General features: G+C 57.1%; 1 protein-coding gene across 3 annotated transcripts in view; it reads left to right on the top strand.

Annotated features, from left to right (window-relative positions):
- The window catches only part of MRC2 (mannose receptor C-type 2), a 48,771-nt gene that overhangs the window by 8,529 nt on the left and 20,277 nt on the right, over nt 1-19,965 (top strand). For all 3 annotated transcript variants that reach the window (XM_051825102.3, XM_051825101.3, XM_089316850.1), the window contains exons 2-3: nt 18,691-19,092; nt 19,760-19,933. In XM_051825102.3, the coding sequence (XP_051681062.3) occupies nt 18,691-19,092; nt 19,760-19,933 (576 nt within the window). The remainder of the gene's footprint in view (nt 1-18,690; nt 19,093-19,759; nt 19,934-19,965) is intronic.

Below are 19,965 nucleotides of genomic sequence, written 5' to 3'. Positions count from 1 at the left end.
CCAGGCCATACCAGAGAGCTGGATTGGAAGTGGAGCAGCCAGGGCTCAAACCAGCGCCCATATGGGATGCCAGCGCTTCAGGCCAGAGTGTTAACCCATTGTGCCACAGCGCCGGCTCCCCAGAATCTTTTTTTTTTTTTTAAAGATTTATATATTTGAAAAGCAGAGTTACAGAGAGAGAGGGGGAGACAGCAATATTTCATCTGCTGGTTGCTCTCCAAATGGCCACAAGAGCCAGACTGGGCCAAGGCAAAGCTGGGAACCAGGAACTCCGCCTGGGTTCCCTGTGTATGTGGCAGGGACCACCTTCCACTGTCTTCCCAGGATGTTAGCAGGGAGCTGGCTGGGAAGCAGAGCTGGGATGGCGCCGTCACAGCGGGGCTCAGCCACAGCGCCAGCCCACACTCGTTTTTTCTGACACGCAGTCCGTGTTTGGATTTCTTCACTGTCCCAAATTATGTCTTTTATTGCCATCTTTAAGTCCGGCGTTCAATTAAGTGTCACGTCTTCCATCTCCTTTCATCTGAAAGAGTTGCTTGGCTTTTTCTGGTTTCACGCGTTACAGTTTGAGGACACGAAATGAGTTTGTCTCATTCTTACGCACTCCTGGACTCAAGGCAGACGTGTTTGGGAAGAGGACCGCGTGGTGTGTCCTCCCCCCGTGTCGGGTCCTGTGAGGGTCCCCTCATTCCTGATGCCAACCGTGGTCGCGTGGTTCAGCTGGTGCCTGCTACATCACCGCACCGAGAGCTGCCTGTCCCTTCTGTGTCCAGTGGGCCGTCTAAATAATCTAAACAATGTAAGCTGTTCTTGAAAAGCAACAGCCGGAAGACAGCCACATGTGCACCAACAGTAGGTAAACACCAGGTGCACTGTGGTCTCTTCACACAACGGAGGGTTGCACAGTCTACACCCACCTGCAACAGACTGCGTGAACTTATATACACTGCGCTGGACGCACTGAAGTGGTACCTATGACCTCATCCATGTAGAATTCGAAGGAACAGGCAAAATCGTCCAGTGCCATTTGTAGTCAGAATGATCCCCCTGAGTGGGAAAGGGACCTCTGTGGGTGGGATCCCAAGTAAAAAGCAAAAAGAACTAACAGGGAAGAGATACTTAATGACTGTGGCACGAGGTTCACGTAAGCCAATGGGGAAAACACAGGAACCTGTAATATTTTTAAGGCACTTAAGATTGGAATAGGCAAGACAATGACAATGGACAGAGTACAAAGACGGGAATACCATTGTCTAACAAACACACGCAGAATGGTTAAAATCTCTAGCAGTAAAAAAAGGCAGTAGACTTGGTGAAGAGCGGGAATCCGTGTGCAGCTTTGAACCCAGAGCTGTAATCACACCAAGGAATATCACACAATCTTTTTTCAAAAAAAAAAAAAAAAGATTTCTATACGTGAAAGGCAGAGTTATAGAGAGAGGGGAAGAGACATTCTATTTTAAGTTAACATTCGTGAGAGAGGAACAGTGATGGCAACCGTGAACAGGACCTTCCTTGTTGGGTCCTAAAAAGGTGTTGAGAAATCAGGAGAAGCGGCCGAAAGGCTGGCGAACAGGAAGTAACTCGGGGGCCCAGGCAGACGCTGCTCTGTCAGTCCGGCCGCGGTGGCGGTGGCGGCTGTTGTGTGAGTGATCTTTGTGGCTGTCTCAGGCAAAGCAAGGCGGGGTTCTGGGGGAAAGATGGTGAGATGTGGCTCCTTTGAAGATCTTAAGATCCCCTGTGTCTCCCTTCCCTCCATCTTACTTATTCTTGGAAACCTAACAATAATCTACGCGGTAAAGGTTACCAGTGACCCTGCCCCCAGCACGACAGCTGTTTCTTAGTCACTGTCCCTGCAGGAGTCTGTTTCTAAGAGCTTTGTCATCGGAGGACACCGGACCCTTGCCCACAGCACAGGTCACCGTCCCTAGTCCAGCACAGGTAACACACATGGGTTGAGTGTCTGCTGTAGGCTGGGCACTTGGGAGATGAGTGGATTTTGTAATTCAGTTTACAGGTAAGAAAACAGCCCAGACCACAGGCTGTACAGATTGCTGGGACCTGGACTTCCAGCCGTGACCGCCCAGAAGCCAGGACCTCCTGCCAGGCCCTCGTCCACTGCTCCCTCCCGGCCGCTCAGTGTGTGACCTTATGTTCCCTTTAGGGCTGCCTTTGATGTTTGCTTCTGCAGAGCCAGAATGTGGTGGGGAGATCTGCCCTGACCTCCCAGAAATCCCCCACCTTGCCCTGACACACCCTCCTCTCCTTGCACGGTGGAGGACTCTGCGGGTTCAAAGACAGAAACAAATGCTGGCCTCCGGCGGAACGGGGTGTGGGGGTGGGCGAGGGCTCTGCATCTGCACTGTGGGTTTATTTTTGTTTTAATTCTTCTGAAGAGCAGCTTACACACTCAAGGCCTTGGCCTTGTTTGCTCTTACCCGAATCGCAGCATCTGCGGAGCCCGGTTCCCAGGCTCACTGCCCCAATCCTGGAGAACAGCACAAGGATTCTTCAAAAAAATGTGCAGCCAAATGGAATTAAGATAATACAGGGGGCAGTGTGTGGCAGAGTCTTGGGACGCCTGCGTCCATATCAGAGTACCAGGGTTCGAGTCCCAGCTCCGCTGTGGTTTCAGCATCCTACTAATGTCAACCCCGAGAGGTAGCAGAGGTGGCTGCAGTGGTTGGGTCCTTGCCATCAACGTGGGAGACCGGATGGAATTCCAGGCTCCTGGCTTCAGCCCGGCTCAGCCCTGGCTCTTGGTGGGCATTTGAGGAGTGAACTAGCAGATGGAAGATATTCTCTCTCCCTCCGTCTCTTTTTCTTTCTGCTTTTCAAATAAAATTAATTTGCTAAGTACAAAAAAGGATGATATGCACTCCCCTTGACCTCTTAGATGGCTCCGTGCACCCGCGACCTTCCCTTACTGAGCTTGTCCCAGGCGCAGGGCACCGTTCAGCCTTCTCTGAGAAACCGCGAGATTCAGCATTCGTGTCTCCCCAGTCCAGGCTTGCAGAAGTGAGACGGCAGCCCTGGGACCCAGGCTCTGAGCACGGATTTGCACTGGGTGGGTCCAGACTCCAGAATGCCCAACACACAAAATGTGTTGCCGGCGTTGCACTTTCAGCTGAGCACCTGTGATTCCACTTTCCTCCTCGCTCAGCCGCCAGTTAGCCTTCTTTTCACTAATTGCTGTGGATTCTCTGCATTGCGGGGAGGAATGGAGAACAGAGAGTCACTGTGGGAGACGTTTGCCTGGTTCCTGATCAAGCTAACTGCACCCTGACCAGGTGTCCCCACAGTGTTGAAGACGTGGGTCTACCCACCTGCGCCTGGGTGCCAACAGCAGCCACACTCGGAAGCCACCAGCATAGCCTGCAGCAGGTGGACAGATAAAACCACTGGTGGGGCCGGCGCTGCGGCTCACTAGGCTAATCCTCCACCTAGCGGCGCCAGCACACCGGGTTCTAGTCCCGGTCCGGGCACCAGATTCTGTCCCGTTTGCCCCTCTTCCAGGCCAGCTCTCTGCTGTGGCCTGGGAAGGCAGTGGAGGATGGCCCAAGTGCTTGGGCCCTGTACCCCACGGGAGACCAGGAGAAGTACCTGGCTCCTGCCATCGGATCAGCGCAGTGCGCTGGCAACGGCGGCCACTGGAGGGTGAACCAACGGCAAAGGAAGACCTTTCTCTCTGTCTCTCTCTCTCACTGTCCACTCTGCCTGTCAAAAAAAAAAAAAAAAAAAAAAAAAAACCACTGGTGGTGGAGCTAGGCATTAAAAAGACACGAGATATCAAGCCATGAGAAGATACAGAGGAAACTTTTTACTTTTTTTTTTAATTAAAAGATTTATTTATTTGAAAGGCAGAGTTAGAGAGAGAGAGAGAACAATCTTCCATCCACAGGGTCACTCCCCCAAATGGCAGCAACAGTGGGGGCTGGGCCAGGCTGAAGCCAGGAACCTGGAACTCCATCTGGGTCTCCCGCATGGGTGGCAGGGACCCAAGCACTTAGGCATCTCCCTCTGCTTCTTCAGGTGCATTAGCAGGGAGCTGGATGGGAAGTGGAGCAGCAGGGACTCACATGGGATGTTGGCATCACGGGCGGCAGCTTAACGTGCTGCCCACAAGGCTGGCTCTCTACTTGTCATTACAGAGTGCCACATTTGCTTCTAGAAGCAAGTCAGTCAGCCTTCGTGTTACTGTCAGAACGTCAGGGACTGGCCAGTGAGTAGAGCAGCAGCTCAGCAGGAAACGCACCGTGACTCCTGGGTCACTTGGCCGCGTGTTTCAGAAATGTCTCCTGAGAGGTTGCACACACACAGCCACTCCCCCCACTCCGCCCCATTTCTTTTCTAGGATTTCAAATAGGCATAGCCCTCTGGTCATTCTTTTTAATTATATTTTATTGATTGTTTGAAAAAGACAGAGGGATACAAGGAGAGGGAGAGAGAGAATCTTGCATCCACTCCCCAGTTCACTCCCCAGATGGCTGCAACAGCCAGAGCCAGGCCAGGAGCCTGGACCTCCATCTGGGTCTCCCACGTGGGTGCAGGGGCCCAAGCACGTAGGCTATCACTCGCTGCTTTCCCAGGAGCATTAGCCCAGCAGCCAGGACTCGAACAGGCGCTCCAGGATGGGATGCTTAACCTGCTGTGCCATAGTGCCAACCCCTCGTATTTATCTGAAAGGCAGACAGATCTCTCACCTGCTGGTTCACTCCCCAGCAGCAGCTGGGGCTGGGCCGGGCCAAAGCCAGGACCAGAGAACTCAACCTGGGTTTCCCACGTGGTGGCAGGGACCCAAGCACTGAGCGAGTCTCTGCTGCCTATGAGGGTGCGCCTTAGCAGGAAGCTGGGATCAGAAGCAGAGCCAGGACTTGGACCTAGGCGATCCAGCACGAATGCAGACATCTTAACCGCTGTGCCACACACCCGACCTTGGCCGTTCTCCACAGAGACCAGGGTACACAGGAGTAGTTCAACACCCTGACCAAAGCAGTGGTGCAAGCATAATGATACACATATGTGGCCGCCCCCATTCCACCTCAGTGTGTGTGTGTGTGTTTGGGAGGATGCAAAAGGGCTGGGCAGAGACCGGCAGGTTGGTGAGCCTGCGGCCCTTCCAGGCGGGCAGACGTCCCCACCCCCCACCCCCTGATTGGCGTATTGGCTCTGGGTTGTCAGGCTTCCCCGTGTAGCCAAGAGCAGCTGGAAATCTCTCCGGAGTTTCAAGTGTTGGTTCACTTTCACACACATGGAAGCCGAACACAGCTTGACTGTGCGCTATCAGTTTTAAATACCTGGAGTCAGTGTGCCTGGCTGCCTCGCCCATCTCTTGATGACTCGTGTCATCAAGGTCTCTCTCTCTCTCTCTCTCTCTCTCTTTTTTTTTTTTTTTTTTTTTTTTTACAGGCAGAGTGGACAGTGAGAGAGAGAGACAGAGAGAAAGGTCTTCCTTTTGCCGTTGGTTCACCCTCCAATGGCTGCCGCGGCCGGCGCACCACGCTGATCCGATGGCAGGAGCCAGGTGCTTTTCCTGGTCTCCCATGGGGTGCAGGGCCCAAGCACCTGGGCCATCCTCCACTGCACTCCCTGGCCACAGCAGAGAGCTGGCCTGGAAGAGGGGCAACCGGGACAGAATCCAGCGCCCCGACCGGGACTAGAACCCGGTGTGCCAGCGGGTTCCATGGTCCAGGCAGCCCCGGGACCCAGTGCTCGGTGCCCAGCTCACCTCCGTGGTCCAGGCAGCCCCGGGACCCAGTGCTCGGTGCCCAGCTCACCTCCGTGGTCCAGGCAGCTCCGGGACCCAGTGCTCGGTGCCCAGTTCATGGCACTGCCTCCTTCCATCAATGCGGGGTGAGCGCCCTTGTCTGGGCCAGTTCCAGTCCATGTCAGCTGCACTGCTGTACTTGTCAGCAGTCTCCCATTTCATCCTCAATACTGGACAATGTGTGTTCAGCCTACATGAGCAGATCCTGGCGTGGTACTGTTCAGAACATGAGCAGCTTTTTTTTTTTTTTTTTTTTTTTTTTTTTTTTTTTTTTTTTTTTTGACAGGCAGAGTGGACAGTGAGAGAGAGAGAGACAGAGAGAAAGGTCTTCCTTTGCTGTTGGTTCACCCTCCAATGGCCGCTGCGGCCAGTGTGCTGCGGCCGGCGCACCACGCTGATCCAAAGGCAGGAGCCAGGTACTTCTGGTCTCCCATGGGGTGCAGGGCCCAAGGACTCGGGCCATCCTCCACTGCACTCCCTGGCCACAGCAGAGAGCTGGCCTGGAAGAGGGGCAACCGGGACAGAATCTGGTGCCCCGACCGGGACTAGAACCCGGTGTGCCGGCGCCACAAGGCAGAGGATTAGCCTAGTGAGCCGCAGCGCCGGCCATGAGCAGCTTTAGACCTAATGAAGAGGCAAGGTTCTGGCTGTTTGCTTGTCCTTGGACCAATCTATATGTTTTCAGTTTGCACATTCTGGCAGGAGAGGGGAAGGGTCTGTCTGCTGTATAAAACACATTCGCAGGCTGTACACAATGATCAACTTAAACAGCAGTCTGCCGTAGGGTTACTGGATTTCAGGTCCTGCTTGCACGCCTTCGCGGGTCGCACGTTCCACCCGGCCAGGATGGCAAGATGACTTCTAGGATCCCTCGGTTCACATTCATGCTGTCACTCAGCACGCATGGCGCCGCCCACCGGCCGTGCTGGGCTTTGCCAGGGACCGAGCCTGCCCTCTCTCTGCAGGCTCCTGGCCAGTGAGGATCTTTCCTGCTGATTCGTGGAAAAGTCCTGCCTTTTTTTTCTTCTGTTATTAGAAAGATTATTACAGAGCAGTTGTAATTGAATTTGATATTTCAAACCTTAATTTCTCCCAAGTGATTACATTTCAGTGAATTCCCTACATATTTCTTTTTGTGCGTATGGGTATTTTTTTTCTTAGAAAAGTATCATTCATTTTCAATGTGAAAACTGGAAATTCCACAAAGGCCCCCAAACCTTGCCTTCTGAGGCCTGCAGCTTGCGGGGAGGGGCTTCTCAGATTGCAGCCTATGCTACCCCCACCCCACCACTCCCACCGCGCGTACACTCGCCCCCCTGCCCGCTCCGTCCGCACAGGCTTGTGCCCCCGCCCAGGCTCCTGCGTCCGTCCGCGCTCCACCAGGCAAGTGTGGGCGCACCCACCCTGCGGCTGACACATCCCGCCCCAGACGCCTCCGGGTCGCCGTGCTCCTCCGCCGCGCGGGCCCCTTCCCGAATTCTCTTGGCTGGTGCTGGTCTGAAAGCCACATGCTGCCTTGACCCAGCCGGCCGGCGTTGTGAAAGTCTCCCCCACGGGGGAGGAAGTGGCTCTCGGGCGGTTTATTTTGGCCGCGGGCTCGCAGACGGCGCCGGGGGCCACGGCCGCGGCCACGGGGACCCGGCGCTCGCGGAGTGGGGCGCTGCGCTGCGGGGCGGGGGCGGCGCGTGCGGGGTCCGGCAGGAGAGGGCGCTGGGCGGGGCGGGGCCGGCGGAGGACTCCCCCCCTGGCGCGGGGGTACTGGAGCAGGGGGCTAGGACCGGGCGGCCCCCGGGAAGGACCGGGAGCTCGGCGGCTCCCCCTTCATCCTGCCCGAGGGGGCCTGGGAAAGGACGGGCGGCAGGGCTGCGGTGCTTTGGTGTGAGAGGACAAAAGCCAGCAGGGGAGAGCGGTCGCCAGGGGGAGGCCGGCGGGGACTTGTGTTCCCAGAGAACCGCAGGGCCGTCCCCTCGCAGCCCGCACCACCTGGCGGGGCCGGGGCCAGCAGAAGTGTGGGAAGGGGCAAGTGGCCGCGCTGAGAGCCTGCGGATGCCCACCCGGCACCAGTCCTGCGCGCCTGCTCCCCCTGCATTCCTACGTGGGATTGACGTCCTCCCCCCCCCCCCCCCCGCCCCGTCACACGTGCGCTGCCCGAGTTCCCTTTAGCATCTTCTGGTACACGGGACGCCACTTTCTGCACCACGCAGGTTTTAGGCAGAGAAGAGCGTGTCTGGAAATGCTCGTGGAGGGAGCCCGCTGCTGCTGGAGCCGGAGGCGCATCGGGCCAGAGGCGGCCGCACCCGGGCCCTGCACTTGACAGAGTGGGTGACCCGCGCTGCGGGGTGGAGGGGAGCCGGTGGGCGGGGCATGGAGCCTCCATGTCCTGTGACTGCCTGGCTGTGGGTGTCAGGGTGCTCCCAGGGGCCCAGCCCAGGGTGAGTGTCCCTGGGGTGCAGGGACGCTGGCTATAGGTCTGTAGCAGAGGAGCGATGCAGGGTGGGGTGCTGGGTCCCTGGGGCTGGCCCCTCAGCAGGGCGGGGCAGGCAGTTTCTGCTGACTCAGGGACATTTGCAGGCCTGGCCCTGAGGCCAACCGCCTCATTGAAAACAGCTGCTGCTCTTGGCTGGCGGCCCTGCATGCGGCCCCTGGCTCTCCCTGGGATGACCCCTCGCCTCTGCCTGGGGAGGCCACCGGGCCAAGTGCTGTCAGCCGGCCCCAGACCCAGCTCCCCCGAGGCTGAGCCAGGTGGTGGCTGGGGCCCGCGTGCCGGCTTCTTGCCTCCCCCCCGCCCCGGCCCCCGTTTTCCCAGTGTGGTACACCCTTGTGTGTGCTTGCCCCTGCTGGCTGTTTGCCGGCTTGTCGGTGACACGGCTTTCATTCAGCATGCCGAGCCCTGGCTAGAATTAACTTCTCATCCGCCTCCTCCAGCGGGGATGTCTTCAGCTTTGGAATGGAGGCAGCCCGCTTATGCGAGGTCAGAGCTCTGGGCCGAGTCCGGGGAAGCTGCACAGACAGCTGGGACTTCGTCCAGAGAGAAAAATGTCACCAAGCCTTTGCACACCCCAGGACTCCCCCGCGCGGAGAGGCCTCAGGGGCCCTGGACCGGGCGGGAGGAGACTCGGGGCCAGGGGCCACTCCATGTAGGGCAAATTGCTTTAAAATCCTTCAGCTGCCTCTGCGCACGGGAGTGGGTGTCCCAGGTGACGCCCTGGGTGCTCAGAGGCAGGCAGGGTGCACTGCACCACGGAGTCCATTCCACCCAGCACCTTCTCCCCCGGCCACGGGCACACGTGGGGTCTGGCCACCGCACGCCGTCCTAACTGCTTCCTGCACTCTGCCTCCCCGGCGTCCCTGTGAACGGCACGAGGGCAGAGGCCCTGTCATCCTGTTCACTGCTGGTTTCCCTCTGCTACCTGGTGTGGGTCATCAGCATGGGGTGAGGAAGCCCCAGGGAGCAGTCAGGAGTGGAACCCAGAGGGGGCTGGGAGTCCCCTGCGCTCCTCCTCTGAGATGGCCCCGAGGCTGGACTGGCGGGCAAGGCGGCCCTGGAGCACCTGTCCCCTGGGCCCAGGAGAACGGGCTGGTGTTTGACACTGTGACAAAGGCTCTGGTCCCAGGTCCCAGGCTGTATATCCTTCAAGACTCTTGGTAGCAAGGGACAGGAGCCAAGGGAAAAAGGGCCGCGTGGGAATGTAGGAGCCCAGGATGGCAGAACTCAGGCATGCGGCAGCCCTGGGACCTGCTGCCTCTCCTGTGTCCGCAGTGCTCAGCTCTGCCTCTCTCTGTCTCCTGTCAGCTCAGCGTAGGAAACACGGCCATGGCGCCCCCGTCCGCCGTCTCATCTCTGTATGTAAAGAGAGCTCGCGGTTCCAGGGCCGTTGGCTCTTCTACCTTTTCAGTGCCGTGTCCGCCCACAAAACCGCAGGCACAGGATATATGTGGACATGTAAGAAGGAGAAAGGGGTGGGGAGTGCGCTGGGCAGACAGAGACCGGGAGGGCAAGCACAGCTTTTCCTCATCTTCAGCACGGAGCCGGCCCCGTGCCGGGCCACACGGCGGGAGGACTGGCATCATGGCTGTGTTGCTCACGCCGCCCTCGGTGCTGAGCCTCAGGCGTGGCGGCAGTGGCGGCGGCGGGGTGGGGGGGTGGGGGGGGTGCTCAGCAAGCATGGGCGGTGTTTTGATTTCCTGTTTGTGTTTATGTGAATTCCAGCGGGCACATTGGGCACGGCGGTTACAAAGATGTCACTTTGGACACTGATCTCTTGTATCAGAGCGCCTGGATTTGAGTCGCGGCTCTGCTCCCCCCTCTAGCCTCCTGCTGACCTCTACCCTGGGAGGCTCAGGTCACTGGGACCCTACCACTCCCTGGGACACCCAGGCCTGGCTATTGAAGGCACTTGGGGGAGTTTTCTTTCTGTTTCTCTCTGTCTTTCTGCCTTTCAAATAAATAAATAACTTAAAATGTTTAAGAAGGGCAAGCAAACCCGTGTGCTGATTTCCTCCCTCGATGTCTAGAGTAGCTCCAGGCCAGGCCAGCGGCTGAGACCAGGAGCCAGGAACCCACGTGTGTGTCAGGAACGCACCATCAGCAGTGCTTCCCGGAGCGCACACTAGCAAGAAGCGAGACTCAGGAAATGCTGATCCGGGTGCGCTTGCCTGAACCATGAGGGCGAACATGCACCCTCAGTGAGCCTGGTTGAATGAATGAGTGACTGCGTCCTGTCCGGCCAGTTCTCAGTGCGCGGTTCCCTGCCCGCCTTCATTCATTTGTTCGCCCAGCGAGTGCGTGTTGAGCCACCACTTGGTGCACGGCACCGTGAGGCGTGGGACAGTTGCCAACAGAACACAGGATTTCCTCTGCGGGACCCTGTGTCTGCAGGGTGGGCACCTGCACTTACACCCGTCCTCCCAGGTGTGTGGAACAAGGCTCAGGCATGGGGGTGGGGCGCCCTCTTAGCCTGGGGCCAGCATGCCTCTGATTTTGTGCCCCCTCTGCCCCTTCATCTGTGCTAAGAACTTGAGTTCAAAACCGCAAGGCAGTTCCCAACCCACCTCCGTTCCCGTCTCGCTCCCCTCAGCCGTGTTCTTCCTTGAGAGGAGAGGCCACCGCAAAACACACCACACGCTGGAGCAAGGGAGCTTTTTTGTCAGGTGGGCACACCCCCAGGCTGCCTCCGCATACTGTCCTGGGGACAGGTCTTCCACAGCTTTGCGGAGATAAGGAAGTGGGGGCAGCACATCCCGTTAGGGTGGGGTGGAGCTGGCGCGTGTGCTTGGGCCATTTGGTCACCTGACTTCCAGTGAGCCAGGCCGGGCTCAGAATGAAGCTTCTTGTGCAAAATGGCGACGGGGCTGGAGCCCGCGATGGCGCCACAGATCGGACCGTGCCACTTTACTAACACTCCCCCCTCTCGTTGTTTTAGAAAGCAGGTCTTGTATGGGATTACATCAGCCCAAACGTCCAGGAGGGGCGGAGGGACGATGATCTGTCTTCTGGAGCTCCTTCCTGCTGACGTGGGCATGCGTTGCTCGCCGCTGGCATGGGCGATGTCGGCAGTGGAGATGTCCTGGGTGGGGAGCCGAGTGCATCCCTGCAGCAGCCTGGCTGGTCCCATCATCACCTCCTGTAAACACTGCTAGGGAGGTGATTCGGCTTTGGGGACCTCGGATGGTGCCAGTGGGGGTCTCAGTGGACCTGGGGACTTCCTCTTGTAGCTGCTGGAGTTGTTTGGAGTCGGTTGGTCGAGATCACGTCGTGGCCCAAAGCTGCTCCTGAGGTCACTACCCGGGAGAGGGAGGCTGCGAAGCTGATCCCAGCCAGGGCGGGAGAAAGGCCGCCGTCTCGTGGGGAGAGGGGTTTGTCTGTGAACAAGTCTGGGCAATCATACATTCAGTGGGGGAGAGGGCCATCAATACACACGGGTGGGGAGTGGGGCCGTTGCTGTAAGAGTAGAGGCTGTGGTTACAAAGGAACGAGGGTGGGAGTGGGCTAGACAGGGTCTAGAACAAAGGGCAGAGTCATTATTGGAGACCGAAGAAAGGTGCTCTCTAAACCACGGCCAAGTTTTCTGATTGAGGCAAAAGGACATGGAGGGAAGGGGCCCGATAAGAAGCATGTGGGCTGCAAGGCCTTGGCGGTCCTGAAGCCCCGACACCCTCAAGGCTTGCGCTCAGCGGCTCCGTCGCTTTGTGGCTCTCCCGCAGGCCTCTCCTGCTCCACGTGCTGTCCCCTTCTCTTCACCCCCTCCTCTGAGGCCGCCCCAGCCTCCCCCGGCACCCCAGCCCCAGTTGGGCCCCAGGTCAGGCAGACCCGCTGCACTGAGTGAAGGCCGCATCCCGGGACGGCCAGGCGGCTGCCGGGATTTCCCGGTGGCCCTGGCCTTGCCTGGAACGAACCAGGTAGCAAGCAGGGGCTCCAAGGGGAGAGGTGGACTTGGACCCAGAACTTGGGCTGTCGGAGGGAGGCGCGGGCTCGCCGCCATGCTTCCTGTGACAGCCCAGGCCGCAGGGCCACGGGGACAGCAGTTTGGCTTGAGGGAGAGCGGTCCCGGCTGGCGTAGCCGGCCTGGAACTGTGGGTGCAGGCTGGAGAGGAGGGGGAGGCTCTGTGCCCTGCGGCTGATGTGGCTTCCTGGGAGGCTCGGAGCCTCCTCGTCCAGTCCCAGCCAGGAGAAGCTAGGACAAGCCCTGCGTTCTCCCTGCTCCTGTCCCAGGCCCCTTCCTTACCCACTGGTAACCCCTGCGAGATTTCTGAGGCTCACAAACCCATGAAACCGATCTGCTTATCAGTATCTTCCGAAATTAATAAGCTGTGTGGGTCCCTGCCATGAATTCAGAGAATTCTGAATACTGGCTCAAATGGACCAGGCAACATAGTGAGTTTTTTAAGCTTTTTTATTTAGTGAGGGAAATGCATAGGAGAGTGTGGGCTCTGTCTAAAGGAGAAAGAAACGTCTAGAAATGAAGTTGGGGCCACACCGAGCGGAGAGCAGGCAGGAGCCACGTGCGGTGAGCGTTTGGTTATGAGCAGCTACAAGCAGCTTAGCAGGAGGAGCAAAGCGAAGGCAGAGAGCGTGGGCGGCCCGGAGGCGGGGCAACAGGGGATCCAGGGCAGAGAGGGACGGGGGTAACAGGGGAGGGCCGCCGTGTTCCAGGCCTTTTATCCACTTCCAGAGGGGCGTGGTTACGTAGCCTGATGGGCGGTTGGCCATTCAGGTGTGGTCAGGTAGGGGCATGAGATGCGTGGGGAAGACGTGGTCTTCCTGCTCACAAATCTGATCACCTTTGTCCTGTCGGCCTGCCTGCATCACCCAGTCCTTCCTTCCGGAAGCGTGGACAGGCCTGGGGCAAGACCTGGGGCAAGTTGGTGGCTTCTGAGGAGGGCGTGGTCATCTGGCTGGCTGCTAGAACAAAGACCACAGGCAGGGCTTACAAACACAGGTTTATTTCTAACTGATGTTCAAGATCAAGGTGCTAGCAGATTCCCCGCCTGATGAGGGCTGGAGTCCCCCAGGGGCAGCGTCTCCACCCCCTCTTCCACAGGGCACTAATCCCAGGGGAGGAGGCTCTGCCCTGGTGACCACCTCACCTCCCAGAGGTCCCACCCCTAAACTTGGGGACTAGGATTTCCCCCAGAAACCTTGAATGCATTGCAGGGGGCAGGGAGCAGGTTAGAGGAGGAGTTGCCACGGGGGGGGGGGGTCACCCTCACGGCCCTTCAGGAAGCTGCCCAAGGGGCACCCTGAGCCTGGTGCTGCCAGGGCCGGTGGCACAGCCACAGCAGCCCCCCACCGTGGCGCCCTGAGCGCGCAGTGGTGGAGCTGGGGCGCTGTGCGGCGGGCACTGAGCTGGCCAGCTGAGCTCCACACCTAGGCTCAGGGTGCACACAGCTCGTTTGGTCGCGTATTCGCCTGCTCCTCAGCACCTGCTAAGCGGCGCTGCATGTCAGGCAGAGTTCTCGGCACCAGGGTGCTGTGATGAAGGCCGAGGTGTGGGAAGCTTGTGAACAAGAGGGGAGACCCAGACACCAAGGAAGAGCGCGTCGCTTCCTGAGTTCTGGCCGAGGGCACCTGCAGGTTAGGGACACACTGCAAAGCACGGTGGTTTGAAGGCGCTGGAAGGCAGCCAAAACCAACAGACGGCGTTCGCAGCTTTGGGGGGGCATTCGTCCCCCAAGGTTCCTGGGCCTGGTGTGGATGTGATGTGGTGCCTCCAAGAGGCAGGGCTGAGTGGGGTGTCCCTAGACCACCGGGGTCCTGGGCGCAGGCTCTCTGGCCTCATTTCTCAGAGCTCCCAGAGCGCTGTGTGCCCCGAGGTGACACAGCCAAGACGGGCTCTCATAGGAGCCTGTGCCCTGGTGTTTGGACTTCCAGCCTTCGAAACCATGAGCTAAGTAAACCTGTGTTATTTATAAAGTGACCGCTGCCCTTACTGCGTCCCCTTATAGTAAAAATAAGCAAACTAACTAGTGTGGACGCGGGGAGAGAAAATCCTGGAGAGCGAAAGGCAAACTGAGTGGCACACTTAACCAGCTCCTCCGCCAAGCACACGGCCCCTTCAGGAGCAAACAGAAAGTGGCCATTTTACTGTCTGCAGAGACCAGAGTTTGGGGCCGCCCAAAAGGATAAAAGTCGAGAAGGAAGATTCTAGAAAGGAAGGAGCCAATGCAATTCCGCCTACAATTCTCCTGCAGTCCTCGGTGATTGCTGGACTGTGCACGCGCCGGGTGGCGCTCTGAGCAGCCCAGCCGGACCCAGCAGCTGGGGGGCAGAGGCTTCAGCTGCTGCTGAGGGGGCAGGAAAGGACCAGGCCTGTTCAAGGAGGAACACGAGGTCAGTGTGGCTTGAGCAAGGGGGAATCACCGGAGCTGGGATGGACTGGCAGGACCAGGTCCTGCCCAACCAGGTCCTCGCGGTAGAGAGGTTGTGTTTTAGCTAAAGCGCGATGGGTCGCTGAGCAGGAAGGAGACTTATACCTGGCTAATGCTGTCTATTTTGCTTTGGTTTTGAGTGAGGCTGTCGGGCCAAATATCGAAGAGCCAATTGCATTTCATGTGTGTAGCCCTCTATGCGCATCTCTTACTAGCTTTCTATTGCGTTGTTAGTATTTCTGCATTATTTGCATATGTGCTACAAGTTCTTTTTATATTAGGAGATTAACTGTTTGCTTCTAGTAAGTAGCAAATATGAGGAGTCCCCAAAAAGTTCATGGAACTTTGGTATTATAAAAAAACTAGGGCTGGCGCCGCGGCTCACTAGGCTAATCCTCTGCCTTGCAGCGCCGGCACACCGGGTTCTAGTCCCGGTTGGGGCACCGGATTCTGTCCCGGTTGCCCCTCTTCCAGGCCAGCTCTCTGCTGTGGCCAGGGAGTGCAGTGGAGGATGGCCCAAGTCCTTGGGCCCTGCACCACAAGGGAGACCAGGAGAAGCACCTGGCTCCTGGCTTCGGATCGGCACGATGCGCCAGTCACAGCGTGCTGGCCGCGGCAGCCATTGGAGGGTGAACCAACGGCAAAGGAAGACCTTTCTCTCTGTCTCTCTCTCTCACTGTCCACTCTGCCTGTAAAAATAAAAACCCTAAACATGGATATCAAAGTGTTTTTCCACCTGAAGGAACTTATCTTTTCATTCTATTTTTCGAAAGCCTTCTTGAAGTACTGTCATATTTTTCAATTTGAGTTTTGAAAAATGTTTTATTTATTCATCTTTATTTATTTGAAAAGCAGAGGAACAGAAAGAGAAACAGAGAGAGACAGAGAGAGACAGAGACAGAGAGATCTTCCATCCACTGATTCACTCCCCAGGTACCCACCATCAGTGGGCCAAAACAAACCAAGAGCCAGGAGCTCCATCCAGGTCTCCCATGAGGTTGTCAGGGACTTGAGCCATCATCTGCTGTCTCTTAGGCACATGAGCAGGGAGCTGGATCAGAAGCAAAGGGGGTGGGGTTGGCACTGTGGCCTAGTGGGTAAAGCTGCCACCTGAAGTGCCAGCATCCCATATGGACAAGTCCTGGCTGCTCCACTTCTGATCCAGCTCTCTGCTATGGCCTGGGAAAGCAGTAGAAGATGGCCCAATGGGGCCGGCGCTGTGGCTCACTTGGTTAATCCTCCGCCTGCGGTGCCGGCATCCCATATTGGGGTCGGGTTCTAGTCTCGGTTGCTCCTCTTCCAGTCCAGCTCTCTGCTGTGGCCCAAGAGGGCAGTGGAGGTTGGGCCAGGTGCTTGGGCCCCTGCATCCGCATGAGAGACCAGGAAGGAAGTACCTCGCTCCTGGCTTTGGATCAGCACAGCTCCGGCCGTAGTGGCCATTTGGGGGGTGAATCAACGGAGGGAAGACCTTTCTCTGTCTCTCTCTCTCTCACTGTTTAACTCTATCTTTCAAATCAAAACTGAGATTCAAAGCCAGTCACTCCTACCTAGGGTGTGGACATCCCAAGCAAAGTCTGAACTGCTGTACCAATCGTCTGCCCCAAGCCTCGTTTCTTTCTTTCTTTCTTTCTTTCTTTCTTTCTTTCTTTCTTTCTTTCTTTCTTTCTTTCTTTCTTTCTTTCTTTTTTTTTTTTACAGGCAGAGTGGACAGTGAGAGAGAGAGACAGAGAGAAAGGTCTTCCTTTTGCCGTTGGTTCACCCTCCAATGGCTGCCGCAGCTGGCGTACCACACTGATCCGATGGCAGGAGCCAGGTACTTCTCCTGGTCTCCTATGGGGTGCAGGGCCCAAGCACTTGGGCCATCCTCCACTGCACTCCCTGGAAGAGGGGCAACCGGGACAGAATCCGGTGCCCCGACCGGGACTAGAACCCGGTGTGCCGGCACCACAGGGCGGAGGATTAGCCTAGTGAGCCGCAGCGCCAACCAGCCTCGTTTCTTAATCTGTGAAGTGGGTGTGATTTGGTGATGGGGTGGATTTCCTTTCTGCTCAGCAAGGAAGTGGGCGTGAAGATGCAGGGTTGAGGAAGCCAGGGGGTTAAACTGCACTGTCTGGAAACAAACATGGAACTGGTGTGGGAGGAGGAGTGAGTGGTTGGGATTGGGGGGTGGGTGATGTTTTGGGGTAACATTCTTGAAAGAAGAAAGTAAGGAACCTGTGAAGCTGAGAGACAAGGGTGGTTGAGGCGGTGTTGCCTCCAGGCTGGAGGACTGTGGCAGGAAACCATGCTACCTACCGGAGACCGAGAACAGGACTGCAGCCTGGTGTGTGACGTGGATGCCTTCACTGGTCTTTGCAGAATTTTCAGTAAAGTGCAGTAGATCCCCTAATTCTTGGGGGATACTTTCCAAGACGACCCCCACCCCGGGATGCCTAAAGCTATGAATAGTACCAAACCCTACACTTACTTTGTTTTTCTACACACACACACACACACACACACACACACAAGGATGCTTCAAAAAGTTCAGGGACACTGGGATTAAAAAGTTCAGAGGCAGGCATTGTGGCACTGCTGGTTAAGTTACTGCTTGGGATGCCTACGGCCCTTATGGGAGTTCCTAGGACCAAGTCCCGCCTACTCTTCCAACCCAGCTTCCTGCTAATGTCCTTGGGAGGCAGCAGATAATGGCCCAAGGACTTGGGTTCCTGCCACGCACATGGGGGACCTTGGTGGGGTTTCTGGCTCCCGGCTTCAGCCTGGTCCGTTCATGGCTGTTGATGCCATCTGGGGCATTAAACATGGAATGGATGATCTGTCTCTGTCTCTCCTCTCCCTGCCACTTTGCCTTTCAAATAAAAAAGTTTACTTTGATGCAAAAAAATATTTCAATCCATATATAGTTTTATCGTAAAGCACTTTTCAGTGAGTTGTTTTTTTAGATTGGTCCTTGTAGGAAGTTGAACATTAAGTGCCATGGATTTTATCTGTTAACAGATTGGGATGAGAAGCAATCATATCTTTTAGTTGTGTGTGTGTGTGTGTGTGTGTGTTTGAGATTTACTTATTTATTTGAAAGGAAGAGTGACAGAGGCACATGGGTGGTAGAGATCAGGCACTTGGGCCACTGTCTGCTGCTTCCCAGGCACACTGGCAGGAAGTTGGGTTGGAAGCAGAACAGTCAGGACTCCAGCTGGCATGCAGGCATCCCACGTGGTGGCGTAGCCTGCTGCACCACAACGCCCACCTCTCCATGAGCTTCTTAAAATATTTTACTTATTTTCACTTGAGAGAGAACGCTTCCCTCTACTCGTTCACTCACCAAATGCCCACAACAGCCAAGGCTGGGCCAAGCTGAAACCAGGAACCCAGAATCCTGGTTAATCCCAGTCTCCCATGTGAGTAGCAGGAACCCAACTGCTTGGGTCATCCTCTGCTGCCTCCCAGGGTGCACGTTAGCAGGAAGCTGGAATGGGAGTGGAGCCAAGACTTGGCCCAGGCTCTCTGGTAGAGGGTGGGGTGCCAAGCAGTGTCTTCACCATCCACGAACTTTGTGAGGGCGTCTCATGGACTTAGAAAGCGCAGCTTACACATTATGCACAGAGATGTGCACTCATGACAAAATAGAACCGTCTTAACCATCAAGAACTGGGACAGGAATTATGTATAAGTGACGGATGGGTTATTCCTGGAATTTTCCATCCAACATTTTGAGAGATTGACCTGGGGTAACCACAACCGCAAATACGAGAGGACTGTTGGGTGTGGTCCTCAGCGCGCCCTGTGGACTTGGTTTTGCCCTTGGGAATGGGACAGAGGACTGAGTCCTCCCCGTCCTGCCTCCCGGAGACCTGGGCTAGGACAGAGACTGGCCATGGGCTCCTCTGCTCTCACACCCGCCTCAAGGAGTCCATAGTGAAGATGGCGTGTTACAGCATGGGGAAGGCTCACAAGCCAGCACCCGGCGCATGGTCAGGGTCTGGAGGCCCCCATAGTCATGTGGGGCCAGCCAGGAGAGGCCCTGTGGTGACTTCCTGTCCCGCCTTCCCTTCCAGACCCCGATGTCTTCCTCATCTTCAGCCAGGGCCTGCAGGGCTGCCTGGAAGCCCTGGGTGGGCAAGTCCGCGTCACCCCAGCCTGCAATGCCAGTCTGCCTGCCCAGCGCTGGAAGTGGGTCTCCCGAAACCGGCTCTTCAACCTGGGGACCACGCAGTGCCTGGGTACCGGCTGGCCGGGCACCAATACCACAGCCTCCCTGGGCATGTACGAGTGTGACCGGGAGGCGCTGAATCTTCGCTGGCACTGTCGCACGCTGGGCGACCAGCTGTCCTTGCTCCTGGGGGGCCGTGCCAGCAACGTGTCCAAGCCCGGCACCCTTGAGCGTGGCGACCAGACGCGCAGTGGCCAGTGGCACATCTATGGCAGCGATGAGGATCTGTGCGCCCGGCCCTACTATGGTGAGCCGCTGCTTGCGGGCGAGGGGCGGGGCCCCTGGTGTCCAGGGCTCTGGAACCCTGGAGGGCTGGATTGCAGGGTGACCTTTAACCTCTGTGGACTCTTGGCAGTCCTCTCTTCACTGCAATAGGAAGCATTTTTGAATCATTAGGAAAATCAAAACATTCAATTTATTGTTTTAAAAAACTGCAAAATTAATACACATGTGGAGAGACTTCAAATAGTATAGAAATGCATAATGCAACGTTAAATGAACGGTCCTCCCCTCAACTCTCCAGGGAGGCTCCGTGGTCCCCTTTTTACTGGAGCCCCCAGTGAGGGGCAGCACCATCCCTGGGTGGCTTCTCTGAGATGGAGCTGTGGGGTGGGGTGGGGGAGCGGGCCATGGCGCCCTGGGCTGAGTGACTGCGCTGGGATTCATGGGGCTCAACCTCCTCCCTCAGCCAGACTTTGGGCAGGCACTGGGGGGCCCTTCCCAGCCCTGTGGGATGTGCTGGGGACCTGTCCCAGTCTCCTGGGCTGACCTCACAGGGGAGGGAGCCTTAAAACCATTCTCAGCTGACCTCTGCCACCCCAACTCTCCCTGCTAGAGGGGTCCCCCCCCCCGGTGGCTGAGGGGTGGGCAGTGCCTGGGGTCCGAAGTACCAGGGCCTGGCCCCTCCCCTGCAGAAGTCTACACCATCCAGGGAAACTCCCACGGGAAGCCATGCACCATCCCCTTCAAGTACGACAGCCAGTGGTTCCACGGCTGCACCAGCACGGGCCGCGAGGACGGGCACCTGTGGTGCGCCACCACCCAGGACTATGGCAAGGATGAGCGCTGGGGCTTCTGCCCCATCAAGAGTGAGCACCGGCCGGAGCGGGGCTGGGGCCGG

The sequence above is a fragment of the Oryctolagus cuniculus genome, chromosome 17 (genome assembly GCF_051225735.1).
Source record: "Oryctolagus cuniculus isolate XC-2025 breed Fujian yellow rabbit chromosome 17, ASM5122573v1, whole genome shotgun sequence".
NCBI classification, from domain to species: Eukaryota; Metazoa; Chordata; class Mammalia; order Lagomorpha; family Leporidae; genus Oryctolagus; species Oryctolagus cuniculus.
This window is presented reverse-complemented; position numbering and strand designations above follow the sequence as displayed.